General features: G+C 42.2%; 1 protein-coding gene across 2 annotated transcripts in view; it reads right to left on the bottom strand.

Moving 5' to 3' along the window:
• Window positions 1-780: 780 nt before the first annotated feature.
• The window catches only part of SMAD1 (SMAD family member 1), a 43862-nt gene continuing 18552 nt past the window's right edge, over window positions 781-26090 (bottom strand). For both annotated transcript variants that reach the window (XM_058024138.1, XM_058024139.1), the window contains exons 2-7: window positions 23653-24276; window positions 12070-12327; window positions 8949-9065; window positions 5963-6184; window positions 3555-3811; window positions 781-2178 (exon numbers count right to left, since the gene is read on the bottom strand). In XM_058024138.1, the coding sequence (XP_057880121.1) occupies window positions 2035-2178; window positions 3555-3811; window positions 5963-6184; window positions 8949-9065; window positions 12070-12327; window positions 23653-24052 (1398 nt within the window). In that variant the 5' untranslated portion in view covers window positions 24053-24276 and the 3' untranslated portion in view covers window positions 781-2034. The remainder of the gene's footprint in view (window positions 2179-3554; window positions 3812-5962; window positions 6185-8948; window positions 9066-12069; window positions 12328-23652; window positions 24277-26090) is intronic.

Raw genomic sequence — 26090 nt, 5'->3', positions numbered from 1 at the left:
CACAGGATCATCCAAATAGGAAAACATCCAAGTAGAAACACTCCTTAAGACCGGCATGATGGATGGTTACAGCACTAATTAAAAAAGAAGTCACTACCTCACAGCTGCATTCCATAAAAAGCAATGAAACTGTTGGGAACAGCTGGGAGTTTATGTAGCAGGGGCTGAAGATATCAAAAACAAAGGCAGTGCCTGAGCAGCAAACAGCATTCTTCCACTTTTTGGTCATCTCTAAATTTTATATATTTTTAAGACTTACATTTGTGCTATGACCACTTCTTTATGAAAAAGATATGTCAAACTGAATCTGAAAAGAAACCAAAAAACCTGTTATTTTCTTGGTATGTAAAAGCAGCAGGTTCCTCTCAATAGGGAACTTGTACATTATGGATTTTTCCCCTGAGCAAGCAGAGAACTTTTAATTTTTTAATTTAAAAAAAATGTATATACTGAGCCAAGCTGTGGAATTAACTTTAAGAAAACCACCAAAAAAAGAAAAAAGGAAAAAAGAAGAGAAAAAGGTGGCATTGACTCATACTCCAAAAAGGGCTACCACTCAGTTAGTCATTACAGAGACAGACAGATGCATTCTGTGTCTGGCTGAACACACACTGAGCTCTGCTGCTCAGCCTCCCCTTGCTCCTGAGTTTAGCAGGGCTACTAACCTGTACTAATCATTACATCTAAGCTCAGCACATCTTCATTTCTAGTTGTTCCTCCTCCAAGACCACACCTTTATCTGGCTTGTTAAGAGTCTGCTAAGAAGTGGACAAGACAAGGTTTTAATCAAATGTAAGCAGTAACAACAGGTTTTATTCAAAATTTCCAGTAAAGAGGACCCACTAGTTTTGGAATAAAAGTACTTGAAAGTACTACAGCTTACATGAATATAAAAGAGCAAAGAGAAGAAAATAAACCAAGCAGAAAAAAAATTAAAAATATATATATATTTTTTAAAGTTTGAAATAGACCCCCACAGGGATACTGAACTTCTCCAGACAATTGACAGTTACTAGGTTTGGCAAAACAAGATTCTCTCACAAAATTAAAAGCCTACTTTTGTTACATAAACTGTATAAAACTGCTCAATAGTTAAAGAGCACTCTGTACAAATTTGTCTTGAAATACATAGAGCTACAGCCTTCAAAGGCAGTAATTAATAATTTTGTCCTCTTCATGGGTAAAAGAAGCTGCACAATTGCTTTGGGGGAAAAAGAAGAGGCAAAAATAGTCAGAACTAACAAGATGAAGCCACTATGAAAACAAAATGCACAACAAAATTCAGACCTCAGTTTAAACTAACACGCTATGTTTACAATATATTCTACATTTCAGCTGTCATTTTCCCCTCCCACTCCCACCTCCCCCCATTCAAATATTCCTAATTCCTTTATGGTCTAAATCTAATTAATTTCTAAACTTTCAAATACACCGTACATACATTTAGCAAAAGAACATACCTAACATTCTTACAGCAGTATGGTCAGGACACAATTTCAGAGATAGCACACAGTTATTGAGATTAAACCTTATGCTTTCTTTTACTTTGAAAGAGAACAGCAGCCATCAGTGTAGTGTTTCCAAGAAGTACTGAAGAGAGGCTGCAAGAAGCAGACTTGGCCAACATCCACTCTCAGCTCCAGAGGACGTGGGGGGAACCAGTGAGTGCTGAATGTAAGGAAGGAGAACCTTAAGAGTGACGGCTGCAGGAAAATCCTTCGGGAACTCTGTCCAGCACACTGAGTTTGGCTTTGGCTCTGTTGTCTCTCTTGTACTAAGCCCTGTAAATCAACTCCACAACAGTACATTACAATGTAAACTAAAATTCTTTATACCAACAGTATGTCAAAGGGGTTTATTTATCTTTGTTTTCTGAACCCAGCAGTTGGTCACAGAAGTCAAGTGTTTTCATGGCTCTTTTTCAGCTGTTGCCAGCTGAGGGGGGAAAAAAAATAAAAACGTGTGTCTGACTCATACATCTTTCAAGTACATGCAAGGCTCAACTGTTTCCAAAATGCAGGAGCTTGGGACCTTTTAAGACACTGAAGAAATAGGATTATGAGGAGAGCCCATCTGAGTAAGTACTTTATCCAGCCACTGAAGGGGACCATGGAGATGTATCTCTATCCAGCATGGAGTGCTCGTTACATCCTGGCGATGATATTCAGCTCCCCAGCCCTGGAAATAGAATCATAAGTGGGGAAAGAAAAAACAAATCACTTTATAATATAATACTAAATATATGAAAAGTGTACTTCCTACCAAAATAGCTTTCAACAGTCATTATCAGCAGGGTGGCACAGCACCCGTAGCACCCACCAACTATTATCACTTTTCAACAAACAAATCAGAAGCTAAAAAAATTATAGATGTGGAAAAGTATCATTTCAGATCTCTTGGAATGGAAATCTTTTAAGACAAAATCTGTAGCAGTGCAGAATTTCCCCATACATCACTGCCAGCTGCCTGAGGTCCCTATAAAGCCTCTGAAGAGGGGGATATTCAAATCTTCTCTGCCAAGACTGAAAATAGAACAAATTGGGTGGAAATGCTGCCAAACAGATCAAAAAATTAAAAGATGAGGTGATAAGACTGATGTGGAAATGGGGGTGAGGCATATGTCTGACAAGAACCAAAGTATCATTCTCAGGATGGGGATGATAAACTGAGCAGTAAGTCAGAAGCATTCCTCCTTGGAGAAAGAGGCCATAGTCATCCCCCATCAAGCTGTTTCTCTACTTAAGACAGGTTTTGTTTCAGCTCATACCTGATTCTGTTACAGTAATTACCAAAGATATGAAGAGATATTTAAAAGCATTCAAAATTTGTATTTTGTAAGTGAACCATTTTTGGGGCAGGTCTGAAGAGAAGACGACATCTGCAGGTACAGTTTGCTCTGCTCTGTATTAGTTTAATCACTAATGAAGGGATCTCCCAGCTCCCAGCACAGCTGGCCGCAGCTCTGAACACTGTGCAGTGCAACTTCCAATACACAAGAGGTCCTGTTTGACTGTTTAGGCTGTAGGATGCAGAGCTGTAAACAGCCTGTTTCATTTTAGGAACCCCTGTCTTAACATATCTGAAAGCTCTCATCCTCCCATCATGGAGAAGACTGCAGCATATCACTATCTTCATTTGATTACTTTCATTTAAAGACAAGCCCTTTCATATCAGTACCTATGCTGACACTCATACAACAGCCACATCACAAATCCTGACCTTGCATGCATTTCTAGAATAGAAGGGTATGCATATTATTCTAAATAATGACTGCAGCTCCTAATTTGGGAGTTGCTGGTCAAGATATAGAGGACTTATGTGAAGAAACATCTTCTGTAAGTCACCTCAAGCTTTCTAAGTATGTGGGTCAGATGGTTTTCTGTCCACAAATACTTAATTTCACTAAGATCTATCAGACTTAATGAGCAATTCCATCCTTAAAATTAACAGCCATTAGTAGGCTGATGAAGGGACTTACTGGACCATTCAAAATTACTGCATTAAAAAAAAATTACTTTGCTTACAAAATAATCTCAAGCAAATTGCTCACATACCTTTACAAAACTCATCCGGAGAGTGCACATCTTAGTAAGCTCGTACACTGTCTCAAAGCCATGGTTCACAGACTGAGCCAGGAGCTGAGCAAACTCTTGATTATTGAAAATCTTCAGACTGCAGCCACTGGGGATTTTGCAGACCGTGGTGGGATGGAAGCCGTGGTGGTAGTTGCAGTTCCGACTTTGCACGAAGATGCTGCTGTCGCTCAAACACTCAGCGTACACCTCCCCTCCAACGTAGTACAGATGGACACCTGCGAGGAGAAGGTGGCAAATTCACACTCTGTGTCTGCTTTCATGCTCTGTCTCCACAGAGATAGGCTTCTGTTCAACGAGATAAACCTTAATTACATATCAGAGTATCATCTGTCTTCATTTCTACTTTTCTCTTTCATCAGCAGGCAATCTGAAAGAAGAGTATGTATGCATGTATGTATGTATGTATGTATGTATGTATGGGGAATCAACGCTGTATATTCAACAACACCAAACTAGCAAGCACAGTAGTTTTGATGCCTTCCATTGGACAACCTGACCACTTGAACTTTTTCTCATTATATTTAAGTGAAGCAGTAATTGGGAATGCAAGCAGAGCAGAAACCTGCTGCATCATTTGTAGATACTGAAGAAGCCCCAAGCTTGATTCTCTGGAAAAGTCTTGGGTAATTTGGGTAGCCTCAGTTTTGTCAGCTAGCTTTAATTCCAGAAAGCTAGGTGGGGAAAAAAAGGCCTTTGCATTCCTCAGACCTATCTGCCAAATGAGGCTACACACCAATTTTACAGTCCTCTCCCCATCCCATGCCTGCTCCTTCACCTGTCATCCACAGCAGCAAAGCCCCAAAAAAGTAACATACAGAGAACCTTTGTGTCAGTAGGAGTCAATTCTAAAGGTTTTGAGAAAGCAAGAAAATTTACCTTCTGTGTTTAAAAATGGTTTATTTGCTACTTAAACCTCCCACAATGTCACAAATCACAGAAGTGAACATGGAGAATAGAAAACTCGACTGCAGTCCGGTAAAAAAGCCTTGACTGTGCTCTGTCATGTAAGATTTTGCCACTGACTGTGTGGGTAGATACATACTCCCACCTGATCTGCAAAAACATTTATGGCTATGTCTTCAAGTTTGGGATTTACTCCTCCTTTCTCAAAGACTAACAGTTCTACATCACCATTACTTGTACACCTTTACTTATTGAACTGCATCCTTGTCTCTCCCACGCTCTGCTTTGGTACACATGCAGTTAAGTGCTTCAGCAGAACTCTGCCTGCAGCTGGGTTGCTCCTAACAGGAAAAATGAATGAGGTGTTAAATAAATATCCTGATACTTGGGAAGATGGATGGGGAGGAAAAGAAGGAAGAAGTATTAACACTTGAGTGGCACAACACAGGTGTGGTGCACTACTGAGAGCTGCACAAGTTCCCATGAAGAGAAAAGCTCTCCAGACTGGGGGCTCAGACTTTAGGATCTGATAGTTCTTTTCAGCTTCAGTTTTTTTCTCCTTTTCAAGAACTGGCACATCTACCGCACTGCTTAGGCATGCTGAACCCTCAACTGTCTCAGAAAATTTACAGTTTACCAAAAATGTAAATACCTAAAAAATGTGCCTTTTAGGAATGGCCCACTGCAGGCCCACTCAGCTTTGCCTGCCATTTGCATTACAGGTGAGTTCTCAGAAAGAGGACTATATTAAATAGTCAGGCATAAAGGTGAAGATTTTCTCTTTTGCTGAGACACAGACACAGAGTGGAAGCACAAAATTTCCACTGAAAGAATCACCAACCTGTGAAAAATGCATTTGGAATAAACTGTTTTAGCAGGTTATCTCCCAAAATACATGTTAGGATAGCTCATTTATGTTAGAACTAAGGCTAGCTAAAACATTTGGTGCCAAGAACCACAATTTGGATTTCCATATACAGCAATAATCAAGATAAATCAACACATTTCATTAGACAAACTGCCTTAACCTCTAATTTAGATTTCAATAGCCTTCAGGCAAATAAAAATTGATTAAGGGTAAAAGCTTCCTGTAATTACAAACCAGGTAGGAACAATACTTTGTTTATAAGACTAGGCCAGAAAATTATATGTTTACCAACACAAGCACCTCTCCCACATGCTCGGGAAGAGCAGTTTACACTCTTGGAAGTGGCCCAAGTTGTCATGTCTCGGGAAACAGCACCCCCACCCAGAATGGATGGCCAGATCCCAAACTCACCTTTGCCAATGGATGGCCAGATTCCAAACTCACAAGTACCTCTCCCACATGCTAGGGAAGAGCAGTTTACTCTTGAGGGAAGTAGCCCTGGTTGTCATGTCTTGGGAAACACCACCCCCACCCAGAATGGGTGCCCAGATCCCAAACTCACCTTTGCCAATGGATGGCCAGATCCCAAACTCACCTTTGCCGATGTGCCGCCTGGTGTTCTCAATGGTGGAGTTGCGGTTGACGTTGGAGAGCAGCCCCAGGCAGAACCTGTTCTTGTTGTTGGAGGGGTCAGTGAAGCCATCCACCAGGATGCTGGTGGAGGACGCGTGGAACGCCTCCCCGACGCGGTTGTTCAGCTCGTAGTAGACGATGGAGCACCAGTGCTTGGGCTCTTCGTAAGCGACGGCCTGGACATCTGCAAAGCCCAATGGAAACCTTACAGCCCAACAGTGCTGGAACACAGGCTTGAGGAGAAAAGACTCCTAACCTGGCAGATTCGGGCTACACAGAGTAAAATAATTTCAACTTAAGACTCAGAAGAGACAAAGGCTGGCACTAGGTATGAACAGAAAAGTATAGGAAGCTCCTGGGCACATCCCAAGCAGTGCCCCAATATCCTTGTCCCATTTGCTGCAACTCTACAACTCAGCTTTCTTTCCTACTCAGTAGATGTATTTCTACTTCAGTTCATTTTACTAACTTCAAGTCACCTGTTTGCTTACTGCAAAGTTGTATAGCAACCGGAAGAAACAGCATCACACAACTTCATCAAAGACCATTTTTCACTTTACAAAGAAGTACAGCAAGGCAGCTTAAATATACAGTCAGCAGATGAATCTTTCAGCATTCAGAGTGTGACCAAGTCTTTCTCCTGGGTTTTTTTGGGAGAATGGTAGGAGACTTCAAGAAACCCAAGAGAGATTGATATTTCTCTGCAGAACATGCATGAAGCACAGCCCCACATAAAAAGAGGCTACTGAGGGGTTGTGGTTGCTTTATGTGTGCCTTTTTTTAAATGAAGGACACTATTTCACTACTAAGATTAGAAAAGTTGGACTTGCTGCTGAAACACCAATTGTGCAGATCCTACTACAGGGCAAAGTGCTAAAATGAAAATCAGACTGGTAATATGGGAAAACTTGTTTTTTCTGGCCAGAGGTTTCCTTCTCCCAGCTCCAAGATTTTACTGATATCAATCAACTAAGATTAGTGTTCATATTTTCCTCTGTTCACAGATCACACCACTATGAGTTTCTGTTACAGAAACAAAAAACCAAAAGTCCCCCTCAAACCAGCAGTACACAGTAGATACAAAAGGTGGCAAATAATCAAGAGCAGGATAACACATCCTATATCACTGTGGCAAAACTTCTGAACATAGCGTTGATTGCTAATAACTTGCTTAAAAACACTGGTAAAAAGCTGATCTTTCCTGATAATCTGGCACTTTCTATCCCTTCACATCACTGTTGAAAAGGGGAAAAAAAAGGAAGAAAAAACAGTCTATAATTATTAGTAAGAGGTTGCTACATTTTTAATTCCCATAAAGATGCCAGCAATTATCAAAGCTGCAGCTTTGCCCCAGTTCTCAAAGTCAGGAAGAAATCTTGCCAGCTGGCCATTCTTACAGAATTAATCATATCTCTCTCACACAGATTTCATACTGACTTCCTCACATTTGCTTTAAGTCATGCAGAGCAGGTGCGTTTAGTCTCTCTATTCCCAGCATGGGCCAACAATGGAAATTACCCAACTCCATTGACAGGATGCAGCTTGTTCAATCAAATCTCTTAAGACTAACAAATCACCATGAAGAACACGCTTCTACAAAGTTTGCAACAAAAAATGATGCAGTAAGTTCACAGTAAAAACTTTTCTTCTACAACCTGCAGCAGATTTTTTTAGAAGTCCTGCTATCACAGCATACATATGTTAATAATAAACATGTGAAGGCATCTGAAAGTTTTTGTTTTTAATGAAGGGACAGAGAGGAAAATCCATTGTACTAAACTACTAGAAAGGAAAAATATCAATAGACAATTTTTATTTTGAAATGGCTGAATGATAAACAGCAAGAAGAAAAATGTAAACTCTTTTTTATCATGTCTCATGTATTAGAAGAATTCTGTAATACGCATTTTGGAAGAGGGACACAACTGCAGAGGTCAGCAGTTAGGCATGAAGTTTGATAAATATATTTTGGGGCAGTAAATTTCTGGCCCAAAATTCCTGCAAACTAGTCATACCCTCAAAGTGTAGTCTGTGTGAGCAGCAAAAAGTGGAAGTGCTACAGACTGAGTTTATCACACGTAAAACTCATTCCAAGCAGAGAGTAAATAGGCTAACACAAAAGCCATCTAAATTGTGCTAAAAGGGCAGATATACTTCCTGAAACCAGACATTGAGCTTAGCAACAAAACAAGTACCAAAAAAAAAAACCAAAAAAAACCAACCTCAAAACCCAAAAAGCCCCACCAACACCAAAAAATCCAAAACACACAACAGTTCAATTGTTCATAGCTTGTGATCTTGATAATCATTCTGGCACAGCATCCAGCCGGCTGCTTTTTCTTGGCATGGGCCACAAGTGTGCAAGCTGAAGTGCTCTCTGAAGGGCTCATTTCTCACAAGGTGATGATGAATGCACAGAACCCTTTGCTCAGCAGCCACAGCCACTGCTGTGGCTTTAACAAGCAATGTGTAAAAAGATGTCTGTGTCACAGCACATAAAGCAATAGGCCTTTATTTCATACAGACTTTTAAAGTCTCTAGCAATGCCACACCTCAGGCAGATTACTCAGTATTCTGCAGCCTCAGAGGAGTTCTTTCCATTCAGAGATTAGTGGAAGTTCCCAATAGAAAACATAAAATTACTTTGGTCTTTGAGTTGGCTGGGAGAAAGAAAGTAATAAACCCCATATATTTTACATTTTTAAAGAGTCATGGGATAGATTCCTCTCTTAAATAAATATTTACATTTATAAATAATCTCCAGCTTTACTATTTCATCCCTTACAACAACAGAAGAAAAATTACACGGCCGGTTTTTTGCTTTTCCACAGACAAAAATTTTCATGAACAACATCCATCCAAAATTAAAGCTCAGTTATTACTCCTAAGTTCTGGAGGTTCTTTACTCTTAAGAAGCGAAGCAGAAAACATGAAGGAGGTGTTCTTACCTCCTCTGTGCACGTCAGGGGGAATTGCAGGTGCCATCATGTTGGTATCCATGGGCTGCGAGGTATCGTGTGTCATCGGATCTTCTGGAGGCAGGTAAGTGGGTGGGGGAGTATCAGCTAAATATAGAAAAGGCAGATACATGAGTGCTTTCCTCTCTTTAAAGCACATCTACACATCCACATAAACACTCTGAGCCTGGAAATGCTTCCAGCCTGACTCAGCTATAAACTTCCACCCACCAGAAATCTGAAAAAGCAATCATGGACCTCGAATAAGGAAAGCAAAGAATTGCTGTGTATATTAAGCACAACTGCAATAAAAACAAGTCACTTCACCCCCACATAAAGCCACAAAAGAAAGCTCAGCTGTGTTTCCAACCCACGGTTCTGCAGGCTGAAAGTGCCATACAAACATCAGGGCACAAAGAGAGCCCAGCCAGCAGTAGATACTGAATATGTTAAAAGTGAACAGAAGCTTTTCTGTCTCCAACACAATTCTGCCAGGAAATTATTTAAACATCCCAGCTATATCCAGGGCCTTATCACTGTCAGTGCAAAGTATTAGCTCTGTTTCCCTAGACTGGGAATAGCAGAAAGCGCTCAGGAACCCAAATCCTACAGAAGTGGCCTTATGGGTCTGGAATTTCTCTGTCAGTGTTTCTGTCCTGTCCCATTCAGGGCCGCATCACCATATGTTATTATGTTAATGAGTGTCAGCTCTGTTTGAAGTGTCCCAGCCAGCACTGTCCTTCAGCTGCCTATTCCACTCCTGGGAAAGCTTCCCAAAAGATTTCCTACAAGCTGCAGGAGGCTGCCAATGTCACCATTTCCCAATGGACCAGAGGACACTCTCCTCCAGATCAATGGCACAGAGGTACATCCAAGAGCTAGAAACCCTTGCCTGATCCCTGCAAGCTTTTGCTGCAAGAACTGGGATTAGATTACCACTGTGATGTCTCTGCTGCTGCTCATCCCACATTTATTTCCATTACTGAGAGTATGGATTGCAAACTACCACAGCAAATAATCACAGGGGATTCCAAAACTCTGAAAACCAAACTAGCATCAACAAAAGGCAGGAGAATGCTCTTTAACTTTGGGGGTTTTTCTGTGGAGTGGTGACTTTGTTCAGATTTTTTTACATGTATTTTCTAAGAAAATATGTGTTCATTAAATTTATCAACTAATTTATTGTTTAGCAGGTATTTTGTATTTTAGATCTAATGCTGGCAGGTGCCTGGCTAATTCTGTTTCTTGAATACATCCAGGTGGATGAGAAAGCAGCAGAGAAAGACACAGATGGCAAACAGGGTTGCACTAAAAGCTTAACAAACTGCACTGGATTTTGAGTCTCATGTTTTACTAAGCCTTAAATGCTTGTGTGTGTGCAAACATGATGTTGGTCATGCACAAGATTCCAAGGCCAAGGGCAACAAATTAGGCAGTATCTAGAAAGTTTTCAAGGCTAACTGCTTTGCCCCTTTGTTTCTGTATTTTCCAGATGTCAGCCTCTTTCCCCATTAGTGCAAGATGGACAACTGTCCAGAGCTAAGCATCAAGGACATCACTATCCTGACCTCCCCTCTAACTCAATTTCTTCACTGAAGCTGCAGACATTAAGGTCATGTGGACAGAACAGACCTTCAAAGATCAAGTGAACTTCCAGAAGCCAGCATTCAGGAAGACCTTGTTAGGTCTTTATCTCTGTTGGAAGAGCCCCAACCACAGCAATCATGTTTAAATAAAAAGAAAAAAAAAGACAGCTGGTTTCACAGCAAATTCTCACATTTTTTAGAAAAGCCAATACAAACTCATTCCTTCCTTCCAGCAAATTCAGTAGTTTTCACTCACAAGAGAAAAATTTGCAACAATTAGCAAGAGAAGAAATCTATGGATATTCATTTCATGTAATAGGAAACAGATTTTCACAAATCTGCTGCTTTGTTTACACATACCCTCCCCTCAGCCCCTGAAGGAAACAGGCAAACAACATCAGTAAGGATTTGTACTGCATCTTTCTCTCAGCATTTAGATCAAGAAATCCACCACAGATTGCTTCTGCAGTATTTTTATCCAGCTGCATGAAAAGAGCAAAAAAAGGCAGCTTCAAGGAATTTTCTACAGACACCAGTCAACAAAGGAAGGCTCTTCTCTGTAGGTAGTAAAACAGCCTGAAAATTATTTTTAGAGCCTGTTTTTCAGTTGAAGCTTCTTGGAATTACACCACTATGAGAAGAAATTGTTTATCAAGTAGCAATAATGTGATCACCTTGAGAAATATCCCTTTTCTGTAGAACTAAGGCCTTGCGCTGGACTTATGATCACAAGCAAGGATGATCTCTAGGAACCACACTTCTGGTGCACTGAACACTACACTTTGTGGGCTAAACTGCTGAACTGGTCCCCAAAACATTTTAGATCCCTCCTCACACCTCACAAGAGTTCTGCTGTAATGTTTTAAGTGTGTTTGAAAGAGGCACAATACTAAAGCCTTCAATATTACCAGACAAAGAGATTCTGTACTCTATTACCTTACATCTGTTAGTTTGCTATTAAACACAAGTGTTGGCTGATCATTGGGTGTCATTGAGCAAAAAAGTCCATGATAGCAGTGATATCCAAGCACCTTGACCCTTCTCAAGGGCAACAAAACTGTACCTGGCATCTGGAACACCCTGTACACATGACAGCGCCTGGCATCTAGAACATCTGTACGCCCTTCTCAAGGGGAGCTGACCATACCTGGCATCTGGAACATCCTGTACACCCTTCTCAAGGGAAGCTGACCGAGCTGACCATCTCTGGCATCTGGAACACCCTGCACACCTGACCGTACCTGGCATCTGGAACATCTGTACACCCTTCTCAAGGGAAGCTGACCGTACCTGACATCTGGAACACCCTGTACACATCCATGACTGTGCCTGGCATCTGGAACATCTGTACACCCTTCTCAAGGGAAGCTGACCGTACCTGGCATCTGGAACATCCTGTACACCCTTCTCAAGGGAAGCTGACCATACCTGGCATCTGGAACATCTGTACAGCCTTCTCAAGGGAAGCTGACCGTACCTGACATCTGGAACATCTGTACACCCTTCTCAAGGGAAGCTGACTGTACCTGGCATCTGGAAAGGGCTTCCCGGGTCTGAGCTGGCTGGAGAATGGGGGTAGGTGCTGCTGCTGCTCCCAGGTGAGTTGGGGTAGCTGCTGCTGGGCGAGTGGGGGAAGGGGTGGCTGCTGGGCTGCTGGAAGGAGTCCGGGAAGGTGGCGTTGTGCGGCATGTGGGGCTCGTTCTGCCCCAGGTTGCGGAACTGCGCCAGGAGGCTGTGCTGGGGGTTGTACTCGCTGTGCCTCGGCACCAGCACCGGAGGGAGAACTGCAAAGGGACAAAGGGAGAAAAGCCACAGTGTTAGAGACTCAGGTGTACAAGGGAGAAAACCCCACATTGTTCCCCTGCCCCAGCAAATCCACAGGTGCCCCAGAAACAAGGCGGCCAAAGCCAGGAGCACATGTCCAAGCAAGAGCTCCTTCCTTCCCTCACATCTGGATACTGCACAGCTCCAGCCCGCAGCTCCCCGGATTGCCAGATGGGAGCCTGCTTTCACAGAGGGCCAGGGAAGAGGAGCCAAGAACAAACCACAGTTCTGTGTTTCAGTCTCACTCGCACGAAGAGGTGCTGGGAAGAGCCTGACAATGCTGACGTGCAGTTCCTCCTGCAGCACTTGTCATCTGACTAATCACCTAATGGCCTGTAACCCAAACCCTTGCTAATAAGAACACTTTTTTTTTTTTTCTGAAGACAATACTAATAAGCCTTGAACTCAGTCTGGTCCCAACAGCTGTAATTTTATTTTTAACCTAGACTATGTTCTTACAAGTTTCTATTAAAACAGTTATTAACTCTTCAAGTCACTTTACAAACTGTGCAATTTAAACAGAATTATGTAGTTCAAAAAAACCAACTGAGCAGCAATTGAGCTGCAACTATGTGCCACTATGGGATCAGAGAAACATCAGAAACTACGAGTCTCACCACGCTTCTGAAGCCTTCTCAGCTGTGAAACAAAGGTCTCTTTCAAACTGGGAATATGAACATGATACCAGATACACTAAGATAAAAGAATCAATTCTTTTTCCAGTTCCTCAGCTTCTATCTTTGAATGCCTCACAGCAAAGTCCAAGTTAACCGAAGGATTAAAAGCTCTTCTTTCCACAGAAATGTCTGGGTGATGGATAGGAGAGGAGAGACAAGGTCAGGGAGAGGGAGGTCCATGCACAATGTAGTGGAAGAGAAATAAAGAAGCAAATCCTCTTCACGTCATCCCCCTTTAGAACCTGCATTTCCCAACTCCATGTCTGAGCAGGACTGGAAAAAAACCCCTCTCAGATAGTCTGCCTTCAAGAGAGGGTGCCAAAAAACCAACAAAACCCAGGAAAAACAAGCCAAGGCTACCACCCCCCTTTCCTTGAGACTCCTGCTCTGGCCTCAACACCTGGGCACACAGAAGAGGAACAGGAGCATGTGTAGTCAACAAGCCTACAAAGACATAGCTATCATTCAGATTAAGAAAGGTGTTTTGGAGACAGCTGCTTTATTAAAAACCTGAATTACAAACTAATTGCCAAAAAAAAAAAAATAACCCAACATTTTCTTCACATGACAAACAGGTTCTTCCAGGACACTGAGGCATCTTTACTCTTCCAGCACTTTGCTATTACAGAAGCAGCACTAAGGTATTTACTTTACTGTCCTGGAGTCCAAGAGAACCGGGATAAGCACTCAACACATAGCCCAGGTCTGAGGTCTAGGTTCATGCTTAAAAGGGATATAAATGAATGTTAAAAAAAAACCCCTTACTCTCACTAAAAATTCCTAAAGTCACAGATTAACTAAAAAGAAAAGAAGTAGGTTTCCCTTGCTCAGATTTTTTTTTTTTTTTTTTTTGCACATGCCTAAGAGAGTAATTAAGCTCCCATTTTGGCCTGCTAGTGGCATTAATGCAGGAGCAGTCTGATCCCAGAAATCTTCACTAAGCATACACTGAAAAAACCCCAAGCCCTCACTACTGAAATTTAGGCTGCCCAAGCAGAAGCAGGTTTCAAGTATTTAATCTGATCTCTCAGTTTCCTAGAGCAACTTTGCTGAGATTCCAAGAGATCTCAAATATTTGAGGCAGATGTCACCCTTAACTAGATTTGTTTGGATGTCAAAAAACCCTACTCCACTTTACAAGGCCTAGGTGAAGTTCCTAATTATGGTGTTTTCTGAAACAAAACGCATCCATCTGTCATTCTGTGGAAGTTCTCAATTGCAAAACAGCCCAGGAGAAGCTGCATCTCCTCCAGCTGTGCAGACTGTTTCTTGCTCCAACACAACCATTCTGACATGCCACTGGAAAAGGCTGTCAAAAAAAAGTTACTCAGCATGCAGGTGGACATCAGAAATCCCTCATCTTCAACATGTCAGAGACAACCTCTCTGAGTATTAGGGTTTCTCAGAATTAAGCTTGCTCTGTTAAATCAAACAGTCCTTTTGCAGCTAGGTCAAGTACTACTTAATTGTCACAGTCAACATTTGCTGGGATAATAAATCACCAGTGAAAAAATTAACAATGAGATCATGTGTTAAAATGTATTTTCCCTTTCCTGTCTTTATGATTCTTCCTTACTTTTCTAAGCATTAAAACAACACAGCTTTCCTATCTCTTCCTTTCCTGTGGATGAAGGTCAAACCATTAACTTTTATGGAGTTAATTTGTGCAGAAAGTACATCACCTACCTTTCCCATCCCCTACCTCACATTAAACAATGACACACATGACATCAGAGGAAGCCAAATGATTTACAGCATTTTAAAATAGCAGGAGAACAGGATATTTTCTTTATGTTTTCTGTAATTAAATTAATGCAGTGCCAGATTTTCCCAAGGTATATATACATGTTTTCTCCTGTTGGGTAGAACCACTGGCAAAATTTAGAAGGACTTGAGATAAAAACAAGTCTCCTTTTCCCAGGTGTCCTTCATGCAAACCAATGCTTTTTGTCCAACTCCGCCAACCTCAAGTGATTAAATGCCAACTTCTTCAAAGGGGGAAAAAGAATACAACTGGTATTGATACAACACAAATAGTCTCAAGAACATCACTGCAGAATTTATATTAAGTGCTGCCCCTAATTTACATCCTCCCTGCATACACAAAACCTTCAATGAGGAGGAAAAGCCCTGAAAGGCCACATCAGGTAGGACAGAGTGCTCCAATCAGTCCAACTCCAAGTCACTGCCAGAACCTGATCTCTCTGCAGCTCCCAGCTTTTTTGCAGGGAAGCAGCTCCTAGTGGAGCACAGAGGAGTTAATTTGAGTGCTGCTCACTCAGGAGTAAAGACATGAGCAGGGACTGGGCCCTTTGGAGCATGGAAGGCTGCCAGGAGCTCAAACCATACAGGGGGACACACACCCTTCTCCCTCCCCTCGGCCCTGTGTGAGGCGCTGAGCTTCTGGTCAGGCTGCAGCCCTCAGCCACATGGAATAACAAATGACTGAGGCTCAGTGCAGCAGGGGAGGAGGCTGATCTCTGCTGCAGCTGCCAGCTCCAGGAAGAGGAATAATTGAAGGGGAGAGAGCATGAGAGAGTTATTCAGTGCTAAGCCAGCACACCTGTTGCTATGAACTAATGAAGCAGTGCACATCTTTGCTGTGCAGATCTCCGCAGGATGTGCCTCTGACCATTTGCAAACACAATTCCTCCCTTCCTCTCCAGCGGAAGGGAACGCTGATACAATAAAAAAATCATTTTCTTTCTTTTTTTTAAATTTAACATCAGTATCATCAGCATATATTTAAAGGAAACATAATATTGAATACAGTGTTGTCTTAAAAAGCTGCTGCAACAGATTTGCCAAGTCAAGCTCATTAAAGTTAACGGAGTAGAACCACAAGTCATCCAACAGCTTGATTTCTGTAATTCTTCAAACACCAGATTAAAAGGTTTTATGTGCTGTATTGGGCTGAATTTTGCTCCCAAGTTTTTCTAACGATGTAGACCTGCAGCTGAGAGTTAATCCAGGACTACTACCAGGAAGGTTACGAGTAAGGAAGAGGGGGACAAACCCCCATGAAGCGGGCTGGGTATGTTTGTGGAACTGTAGCTCAGATCCCGTGTCTGTTGAGCCAGCCTGGGAACTGGGGAGCTTGTTTTTACCATGCAAATCAGACCAAGTATGCCTGCACCAAACAAGAGGAGATATATTAAAGAAATTAGTGCTACAGGGCAACTTAACCCACAGGGCTATTTCATCTAGGAGCCAAGAATGCCAAAAATACAGAAGATAGACCAAAGGCAACCTGGCTTTCAGATAAATGTTCTGACTAACCACACCAAGGAAGAAATGCTTTTATGAAAATGTAATAGTTGCCTTTGAAGAAACTAACTGATCTCTACTCTTTTTATCTCCAGCGTGTCACCCTGTTCTTCTTCAGAAAACTAACAGCTGTGCTATCCTAAATAAAGATCTTCTTACTTTTCTTTTTTGTTCTATTTTCACATTCCAGAGATAATGATTTTAGCAAACACAGAAAGTATCCAATTTATGAACATGACTTCTTTTTTTTAAGTTTCTCTATGAAAAACCTCAAACTAATCCAATCCAAAGGACCTGCTGTACTTTCAAAGAAGCATATTTTCTATCCAGATGGGTTTTGATTACTTTACACAAGACCCAGATGACAGCTAGTTTCCCTCAAGGGCTCATTTTTTCCACACCCTTTGCATGTTATGTGAAAATTTGGGTAGGTATCTCTGTTTCCACGTATGGAAATTGAAAGACCATGTAAGGAAATACAAGGGGCCACATATAAGAAAGCAGACTTTAATCTACTTGCCTTGCCAAAGTAGATTCTACTTCTTCTGAAAAAAAAAAATTATAAAATAAATAAAAAAAGAAAAACATAAGCAATTAAAAACCGCGACTTGGTTGACATATGTTCTGTAAAAGGGTTTATACCACAACAGGGCCCTCAGTGCTAATGAAGACCTGACAACACTATCATTAGGCAGAGTGCTTTAATTTCCAAGCATTACATAGCTGCATTTTCATCTGAATTTATGCAAAGCCACGTATGTTTTGCCAGAAAAACAGAACTGCAGGTTGGGAAGAAGGAAAATCCTAAAACAAAAGTTCATGCTATCTGGAAATAAGAAAATCCTGCGAAGACTAAATTGTAACAAAAAGGAAGAGTTAGGAGAAGAAAAAAAAAAAAAAAAACAAAACAAAAGCAACGAAAGACAGCAGCAGTGTTAAACTAATAAATCTGAACCCTCCTGAAGACTCTCAGCTTCATTTCCTGCCTTTGAGGTCACAGCAGCTGAAGCTGGCTGTGGCATCCTGATGAGCACTCCAGTCCCACGGTGGGAGGTGGGAACAGAGCAGGTACCAACACATGCTCAGCTGGACCTGCTGCTCTCTGCAGCACCAGGGAGTCATTCTGACTGCCAGGCCTTGCCAAGATCTTGCTTGTAAACAGTAAAACACTGGGTAGAGAGAAAACTTTTCATGTCACTAGGTTCTCATGTTGCGTGAGTTATTCTTGGTTAAAAATATAAAATTAATAAGCATTGTGTCAAAAGGAATCTCGGAGGATTGAACTCCTTAAAGCTCTTCCAAAACCCTTGGCTGTGGTATCATAGCTGTGCTTTGCTGGTTTCTCAAAAGGAGAAATTCCAGTCTTTGAGACTTGCCCTCCAAACCTCTGTTCTAGTAATGATATCTATTCAGCAATCTGTTTTGGGTGACAAAAAGACCAACTTTCTACTCCAGGAGAAAGCTGACAGCTCTCTTGTTTTCTCAACTCTTAATTTTATTTTGCAGTTTTGGGAGACCCCAAAGCTTGATTTGTCATTTTGCACAGTTACAAATGAAGACTGTATGTCTTGGAAAAAAAAAAAAGGCAAAACAGTTGTTACTTTACTGACTTTGCTTTTACATCAGACATCTGGTCCAAATGCATTTGACAAGTAATATTAGGACATTTCCTGCATTACAATATTCAGCTAACATTAGATTTTATTTGCGGATGCTCTGATAAGCTGACATTCTGATTAAACTGACATTGGCCAAGGTCACTCTCAGAATTCAGCACTAATTGTATGCACATTAGTGAGGCAGACCTTGCAAGCAGATTTGGTGGAGGAGCAGTCACAGTGATAGTGTGTATTAACTCAGACATTTACACAGACCAGAGTTCAAATTACCTGTACCAAAGCCACAGTCAACATCCTACTGAGCAGGTTAAAACTTGGAAATCTGGTCTTTCAAATCAGAAGAAACATCTGTGTCTGGTTAATTTTGAAGAAAGAAAACACACACAGAATATGACAGAAACATATCTTTCTTGACAACTTTTATCCCTCTGTTGCAGTTTCTTTTTCTGACACGTGCTGAGGCTGGACAAGGAAAGCCCTGCTGTTACCCCATTCCCTCCTTCCACCTCCTCATTTCAATTCCTCTCCCCCAGCTCAGCTCTGGTGGGGAATTTCAGAAAGCCAAAATGAAGGAAGTTTTATTCTGCTTGCCAAGCAAACTGACAGTTGCTTTTGCTATTTTGGGGAACCATCCTATAATTGTGCCCACCTGTTGTAGCAATGCTATTTTTAAAGTCACACCCAAGTGCACACATGGCTGCACAGCAAAATTTCTCAGGGATGACACTGCTTCCTCACCCCCAGCCTGCAGAGGTGCAGAAATCCTGCTCTGGGAATCAGACAGGAACAAGGATTTTTGTAACTTGGTTCTACATATTAACTCTGAAGGGATGCAGCAATTTTGCCCTCCCTTACACCTCAGAAGCAGCTTTCCATTTACCTTTCCCACTCCCCCCCTCCTGTCCCCTTCTCCCAGATGCCAGGCACTGCTGGCATTCTCCCCCACCAGGCCTGCATCTGTGGGAGCCTGCAGTAGGTGTGTTGCCTTTCAGAGCCTGAGAGCAAAAGCAGAGGAGATCAAAGACAAGTATGAAAATAATCATGTTAAAGTCATGGGCAGAGAGTCACACCAAGAGCAAACCATCATGACACACCTAGCACTCTACTCAGAGCCCGGGGACCTGGCCTGCTCTTGGGGCAAAAAGCAGCTGCACATACAGGTAAAATGTTTCTGGCCAGCAACAAGCTTGCTGAAGCAGAAACACACTTTGAATTCATGGTTATAACTGAAAGGAACACCACAGTTTTCAGCTGTGAAAATTCAACTGTTATGAGACTCCATTTGTCTGCATCACCAAAAAGCCACCACTGCTTGCCCCCAGTTTGGCTGGAACATTGGCACCATCAGCTTTGTAAAGCCAGCTCTCTGAAGAAGAGAAACTTAACAAAGGAAAACCATTCAGCCCTTTTTATTTATGTTTTATTGGTAATTGCAAAAAAATGGGGGATAGCCATCTACAGAAACACTGGACCTTCAACCACTTCCACACATTAAACCCGAAAACAAAGTTAATTTCTCTTTTGCCTCCTTTGTAACATATTATAAAGTCAGAACTTAGCACGATGATGGGGCAAACACAGCAGAGGCAAACACAAATCTGCATCAGAATGGAGGAGAGCTAGTGTTCACCAGCACTTTAAGAAAATTAAATATTCAGTTTCTTCATCTTCCTTCCTTCCCCTTTAGCTAAGGCAAAAGAACTCAACCTCCTCCCCTAAAGCCACATTAGAGGTGTGACTTATTATTATTATTTTTAATAGCAGTGGCAATTTAGGCACCTCTTCATCCTCCCTGTTCTCTATTCCACTCCTTTTGTTTTGCTGTTAGAGCAAACAGGATCCAGGCCCTTTTTTTCCCCTAAAATCCTGGATGAGAGCTTTCATCTGGTCCCATTGCCATAACTGAGGACAGAGGCAGCAGAGGCTGTATCACCACAGAAACCTGAGGAATAAGAGACTGGAAGGAAGTGTCTCAGGAGGGACACATTCTCCATCAAATCCTGAGAGGTCATTTGTGGCATTTTCAGAGGGATGAGAAACATTGTGTCAGGTTTTTCCTCCCAGCCTCTGTGTATGCAGTACACCTAATTATTCAGCAAGTCTTGATCATAGTTAAGGATAATCCCAACAGGTATCTCTAAACCAAAAAATAAACCTGAGGAGAAGCAGCAGATTCAGCCAAACAAGCACACCAGTTCAGCTCAATGTGCCAATTTTTAAGAGGCATCAAATTCAGACCTTGCCCTCCTTAATTAAAAGCTTTGCCTTGCCAAAGGAGAAATCTGACAGCCATTAACTACCCTGCTCCAGAAATAATTCTGCACACAACAGACTAGGGAACAGCAGCACTGAGCCACTTTAACCCATCTCGAGGAGATATTTCCCCCTGGCACTCAAAGTGCAAGGCTGCATTCTTACCCCGAGCAACAAGTCTCTACTTTCTCCTCTCACATCCCTCCACCTGCACTCCTTCCCAGATGTCCTCCACAGGGCTGTGTTGGGACAGATGTTCCTGAAGCCAGAACAAAGCCCCTGTGCTGCTGATCAGCCTGGAAGATAACACAGCAGGGAGAGGACAAGTGCCTGTGATCTGTTCAGCACAAGGGAACTGTGGGCTGGCACAACACAAGGAGCTGGAGCAGCCCATGCACCCTACCATGGAGCACAGCTCCATCAGCTCCCTGCTTCCAAGCTGGAAGAGTCACAGTGTCACAGGAGGGCCACCCTTCCTCACCTCCACCCTGGGTCCCCACGCTGCTGTGCCCCCATGTGGCTCTATGTGAGTGAGCTGAGAGCACTGAGCTTGCCAAGTTAACTGTGCCAAAAAGCAGCTTTCTGTGAGTTTAGTTTTCTTGTTTGACACACCACAGGAACAGACAGGCCCCTGTGCCGTCCAGAGCCTCCTGGTCAGGTCAGACATGAGCAGGGTGCTATCATGTCACACCCATGTGCCTGCCAGGTGCCACACTCCCCTCCTGTGCAGGGGCACTGGAGATTCCCTCTTTGAGGCTGCTGACAGATTTCTGCCTCCTCCCACTGTTTACAACCTGCTCCTATCAAGGCTGGCTAACAGAAAAATCTCACTTGGGTTCAGGTGTAGCTTTGTAGCTGGCAGACACACCACAGAATGACAGTTCTCATGCTTTCCAAGCTTATCTTCTATTCAGGATGGAATAAGGTGTCAAGGTAGAAAATCAATTCATGCCTCGAGCACTGTGGAAACTGAGATTTATCCACAGCACTGACTTCCCAACAAAGAGCACTACCTTACTTTACATATTTGAGGATTTACCACTAATCCATTCCTCAAACCTTGCACAACACAGAAACAAATCACACAACAATGAAGGGATAGATGCCATCCCGAGTATGGATAATACCCTTCAGATCTCCAGTAACTGGTTCTGCACAAAACAGTTAAACACAGAGACCACACTGTCAAGCAGAGCTTCAAGATGTACCTTGCACACAAAATATGTATCATACACAATGTGAGTTTCCAATTCTGCTTTGTCAAGGGAAAACACATGTCTAAGCCTTCTGGGAAACACAAACCTCGATATCTGCTTGAGTCCATAGATTGCTGTAAGTGGTGACTCATGCATGAATTCACACTACCCATTAATCTCAAAGTGACAATAATGGTGTTTTAATATCCTGGCAAAAATGGGAAAAAATGGTTAGCAGAATTTGGGAGTGACAGTCACGAAATGAAGATAAAGATCATGTTTGGAGGACAGCAAGAACAAGAAAGGGACAGGAAAAAAGAAGTCAGAAGTTATGGAGCACAGCTCTTCAAGCCAAATGGGAGTTCAGCTACCCCCTGTTTCCAAAAGCTGTTTTCCCACTCAGCTCCATGCAGCACCGCTCAAAACAATCTGTGTCTGACCAAACACAAACCCCTCCTACATTACATACCCAGCCAGAAATGTACATTTTAGTTAGACATCTTTTGAAAGTTTTATTCTCTCTTGCATAACTCATTGAAGTGAACACAGAATATGGACAGAGTCCCCAGCTGCACCAGAGGAGGTTTAGGTCGGATGTTAGGAAGAATTCCTTCACATAAAGGATGACCAGATGTAGGAATGAGCTGCTTAGGGAGCTGAAGGTGTTTAAGAAAAGACTGGATGTGCACTCAGTGCCATGGTCTGGTTGACATGGTCGTGTCTGGTCAAAGATTGGACTCAACGATCTCAGATGTCTTTTCCAAACTAAGTGATTCTGTGAAGTGACAGGATATTTACAAACACCTGGTTTTAAATGTGACATGAATGGTCCATATGAGAATGTTCTCAAACTCAGTAGTTGCTTTCAGTACTAAAGCAAAATTAGTTAGAACATGAAATCTGGCATTACAGTAAGAGCCCCACTGTTGCTCAGTCTGACAGAAAGAGAGGTGTTTCAGGAATCTTCATTTTCAGTATTTTGGAACACTGAATGCAAGCAACCAAGCCAGACGTGCACACAACTAGCAGTAGAAGTACATGACTATTTTATTATCCCTCTTGTACTTAACATGAAATTGCTGAGATTTTTTTTTAATTTTTTCAGAACTGTTTTTCCAGAGCTGAGTTTCTTTGTTCAAGCTGCTGCTGTGTAAATACATACATTATGGGTATTGCATCTGCCATTCACATTATTTCCAAGTTAATACTAACACAGCAAAGGGAAATATTTAACATCAAGATATGCACTGTGCATTGCAGATCTAAGACAAATGCAATTTCCATCCACAGCAAAACAATCTTGCAACAACCTCATTTCCATCATGGTTCTGTGTATCCTTGGCACTCTACAGACAGCTGCAGAGTTTGTGAAATGGCCAACACTGATGGACTTCCCACGCTTAAACCAGGGAAGTCCACCCATGCCTGCAGTGCATTTCTGCAGCTGTACACCCTCACAAACAGCTGGAGACTAGTGATGACACATCCAAGCACAGCTCATCTTGGTCCCTGCAAGTATTCCCTGATAATAAACTTGCACGGAGTTATCAAAAAGAGCTTGGTCCTTGAAGAGGAGACTGGACAGATAATGGAACGCACTTAAAGAAAAAAAGTGAGGCAGTGGGTAACAGGTAAGAAACCTGTGCTTGCAGAACAGCTGGCAGTAGAATTTCACATATAATCAAACAGTGCTATCAAAGTTCAAAATGAGGGGATTATAACCTGCTGTCTAAACTCAGAATCTTTTTAAAAGGCAACAGCTGTTAGAGACACTATAAACAATATTATTTTCTGAAGAAACTGAAGTGATAAAGTGAAATAATAATTTGAAAATACTACTACAACTACTAATACTAGCAGTATTACTATTGCTGTGTGTCAGAATGGTTTTCAAGCACAGATAATGCAAATAAATCCTTTATGTTAGCCTGCAATGCCTCATACAAAATCACAGATCTGCACAGTTGAGTAAACAACAAGTTAACTGAGGGACAGTGGATACCAACATTCCCAGATGATACCAGGCCCAGCAGCCTGAGACATACACTAAGACTACCTCTGTGTAGTGCTAAAACATTTGCACAAGTGCAGCATTCGCCCCTGTGAAAGGAAGAACTGCTAATTAATGCTTACATCCAGATAAACTGCAGAGGAAGAATCTGACATGTGCAAACAGCCACTTTTGCTTATTTAAGCCGATGAGTCACATAATTAATTGCCACACTTTGCATTGCTCAGATAAGGTGTAAAGGTACAAACAAGGAAGAACCTACCAGGACTTTCCACCCGCTTGTAGTGGTAGGGATTGATGCAAACCTCCTTCTGCTTTGACCCAAAGGGGAACTCACAGCATTCCAGAGGTTTCAGTTCGTGGTGGCTCTGCAGGTCGGGCCAGCGCCACACTCGGCAGTAGATGACGTGCGGGAGCCCCTTCCGGTGCGACACCTGGAGCCGGCCATCCAGGGAACGAGGGATTGTCACACAGTTGCTGGGCTGGCCAGGACAGCTCAGGGCTTTCTCCAGCTCCTCCATAGCACCTTTCTTCTTCTTCAGTTTTTTCACTAATGCGTCAACAGCTTTCTCTGCCCACTTCTCTTCTTCGTCCCCTTGCTTCCACCCCAACAGCCTCTTCACTGCGGGGCTGGTGAAGGAGAATAAGCTTGTTACATTCATGGTGACCCTGCTGTGGTGACACCACAGAACCAGGCAGGAACCACTGCCCTGTTCTTCCACCACCACCAGGGTACAGCAGATTGAGGCAGTAGTCAAAAGCAGCCTGGATCAAACAGTTCTGGTCCTTTCTCCTTTTTGATCCTCCAATCCCAGGAAGGCAGCGCTGACATCCCCCCTTGATGGTCACAACCTTCCCATTATTCTAAATCCTTCTGGTTGACAACCTAAAGGAGAGTATCAGAAAGAGGAAAAAAAAAGGATTTTACCTTTAGCAGTTAAAAATATCCCCCACCTCAACCCAGAAGAGTGGTGTGATCAAAAAACAACCAACAACAAAACAACAACAAATGCTGACAACCTCCAGGACTGGACACAAGGAACATCTGATGAAAATTTAAGCAGCAGGACCTCCAGCTGAACCCAGTACATCCCTATATTAGAAATGTAAAATCTAGCCTAAAACAGTCCCTCAGTTTAAATTTTTCACTATTAAGTGTGGGGGGTGCTACAATCTGCCTGTCAGCTATTGCAACCTTAACCAGCAAAACATCCCAAGGAAACAGTGCAGGATCACTAGTGCTCTTTTTATTATTTATTTCAGAGAGCAGCTGGAAGCAATATGCCTCAACAGCAATGTGCTGCCCAGCTCTCTCCAAAACTGCCAGGCATGAAGTTCAAAAATCACTGCACTAGGCCTGAGCATAACTCAATCTGAAAAAAAAAAAAAAAGACAAACCAGTTCAGTTTTACCTACTTTGAGGAACAAAGAAAAAACAAAAGAAAAAAAAATAAAGAAATATCTTATCCCTCATTCACTCACATTAAAAGAAAACTGCATCTGCCCACCCCACCCAAGAGCCCTGAGAGCTCCTGAGCAGCCCATAAGGGAAAGCTATCATGAACTTCACTGATTATCCACTGACCCTTCGTGCTGCAATGTCTGCCTGATATACTCAAGGACTCATGAAGGGGTGGGAAGGACAGGGAAGTCCAGATAAGAGCATTTTAGACAGCAGAGTAGTTCTCAAGCTGGGAGACAAGGAATGGGACTGAAGAGATGGGTCAAGAGGGGGAGGAATGCCACATCTGCAGGAGTCCCAACAGTGTTTTGTCCTTGTCCAGGATGGGAGCAGGCAAAAGGCTCTGGCAAGGGAAACAGAAGAGACCCAGGACTGGCAGGGGGTGGAAAATGAGACAAAGAGCACCATACCATTGATTTTCAAATAGACAGACAAGACAGGAAACATATCCTGGACTGGATACCAACAGGTTGCAGAGGAAGGGGGAAGGGGAAAAGGATATGAATGTTTTTGTTGCCATCAGAACAACACAAAAAACACCCAACCAACCAGCAATCTATACACACAGAGAATAGAAGGTGTCAGCACACCCATGTCAGAAAGGATTTCACAGCTATACCAAGAAAAGATTGTAGACCTGAAAACTGCAAATGCTATGGCACACTTACACTCTTGACTGTCATACACTGCAATGGTTTCATAGTATACCACTATATTTGAAAAATTTTAAGCTGAAAACCATCTACTTTATTCAAATTAACTTGTCACTAGAACAGTTACCTAACTGCAGAGGTTCAGTTTTACTAGGCTGACTGCAGAAACTACATTTATGGGAATAATGATTATGGACTAAGACACAGGCCACATCTACCTACACTTCAAACTGGTACATTCCTTTTATGCTAAGAAGTGAATTTGAAATAATAATGTCCATGCAAGGGAAGATTTGCATGAGCCTGGGGCAAATTTAAGAATTTGTTTTGTTACATGGGCATGTGCTATACTGTTAAATGAACTGAAACTCCATTACTGTCACTGACTGTACTCCAGGTATACTTTATCCTTACATGCACTGTAAAGTGCTCTATTAAAATGCTGTGCTAATTTAGGAACTGAATTACCAGAACCCCAGTGCATGTGCTTTAAATGTTTGTAACTGAGTTATTCCCAATTCATATATAGTCTGTATCTCAATCAATATTCTATGTCTCTTTTTTCCTGTGCTTTTCAAACAAAAT

The sequence above is a fragment of the Melospiza georgiana genome, chromosome 5 (genome assembly GCF_028018845.1).
Source record: "Melospiza georgiana isolate bMelGeo1 chromosome 5, bMelGeo1.pri, whole genome shotgun sequence".
Taxonomy (NCBI): domain Eukaryota; kingdom Metazoa; phylum Chordata; class Aves; order Passeriformes; family Passerellidae; genus Melospiza; species Melospiza georgiana.
Note: the sequence above shows the minus strand (reverse complement) of the source record. Positions and strands in the feature narration are given on the sequence as shown.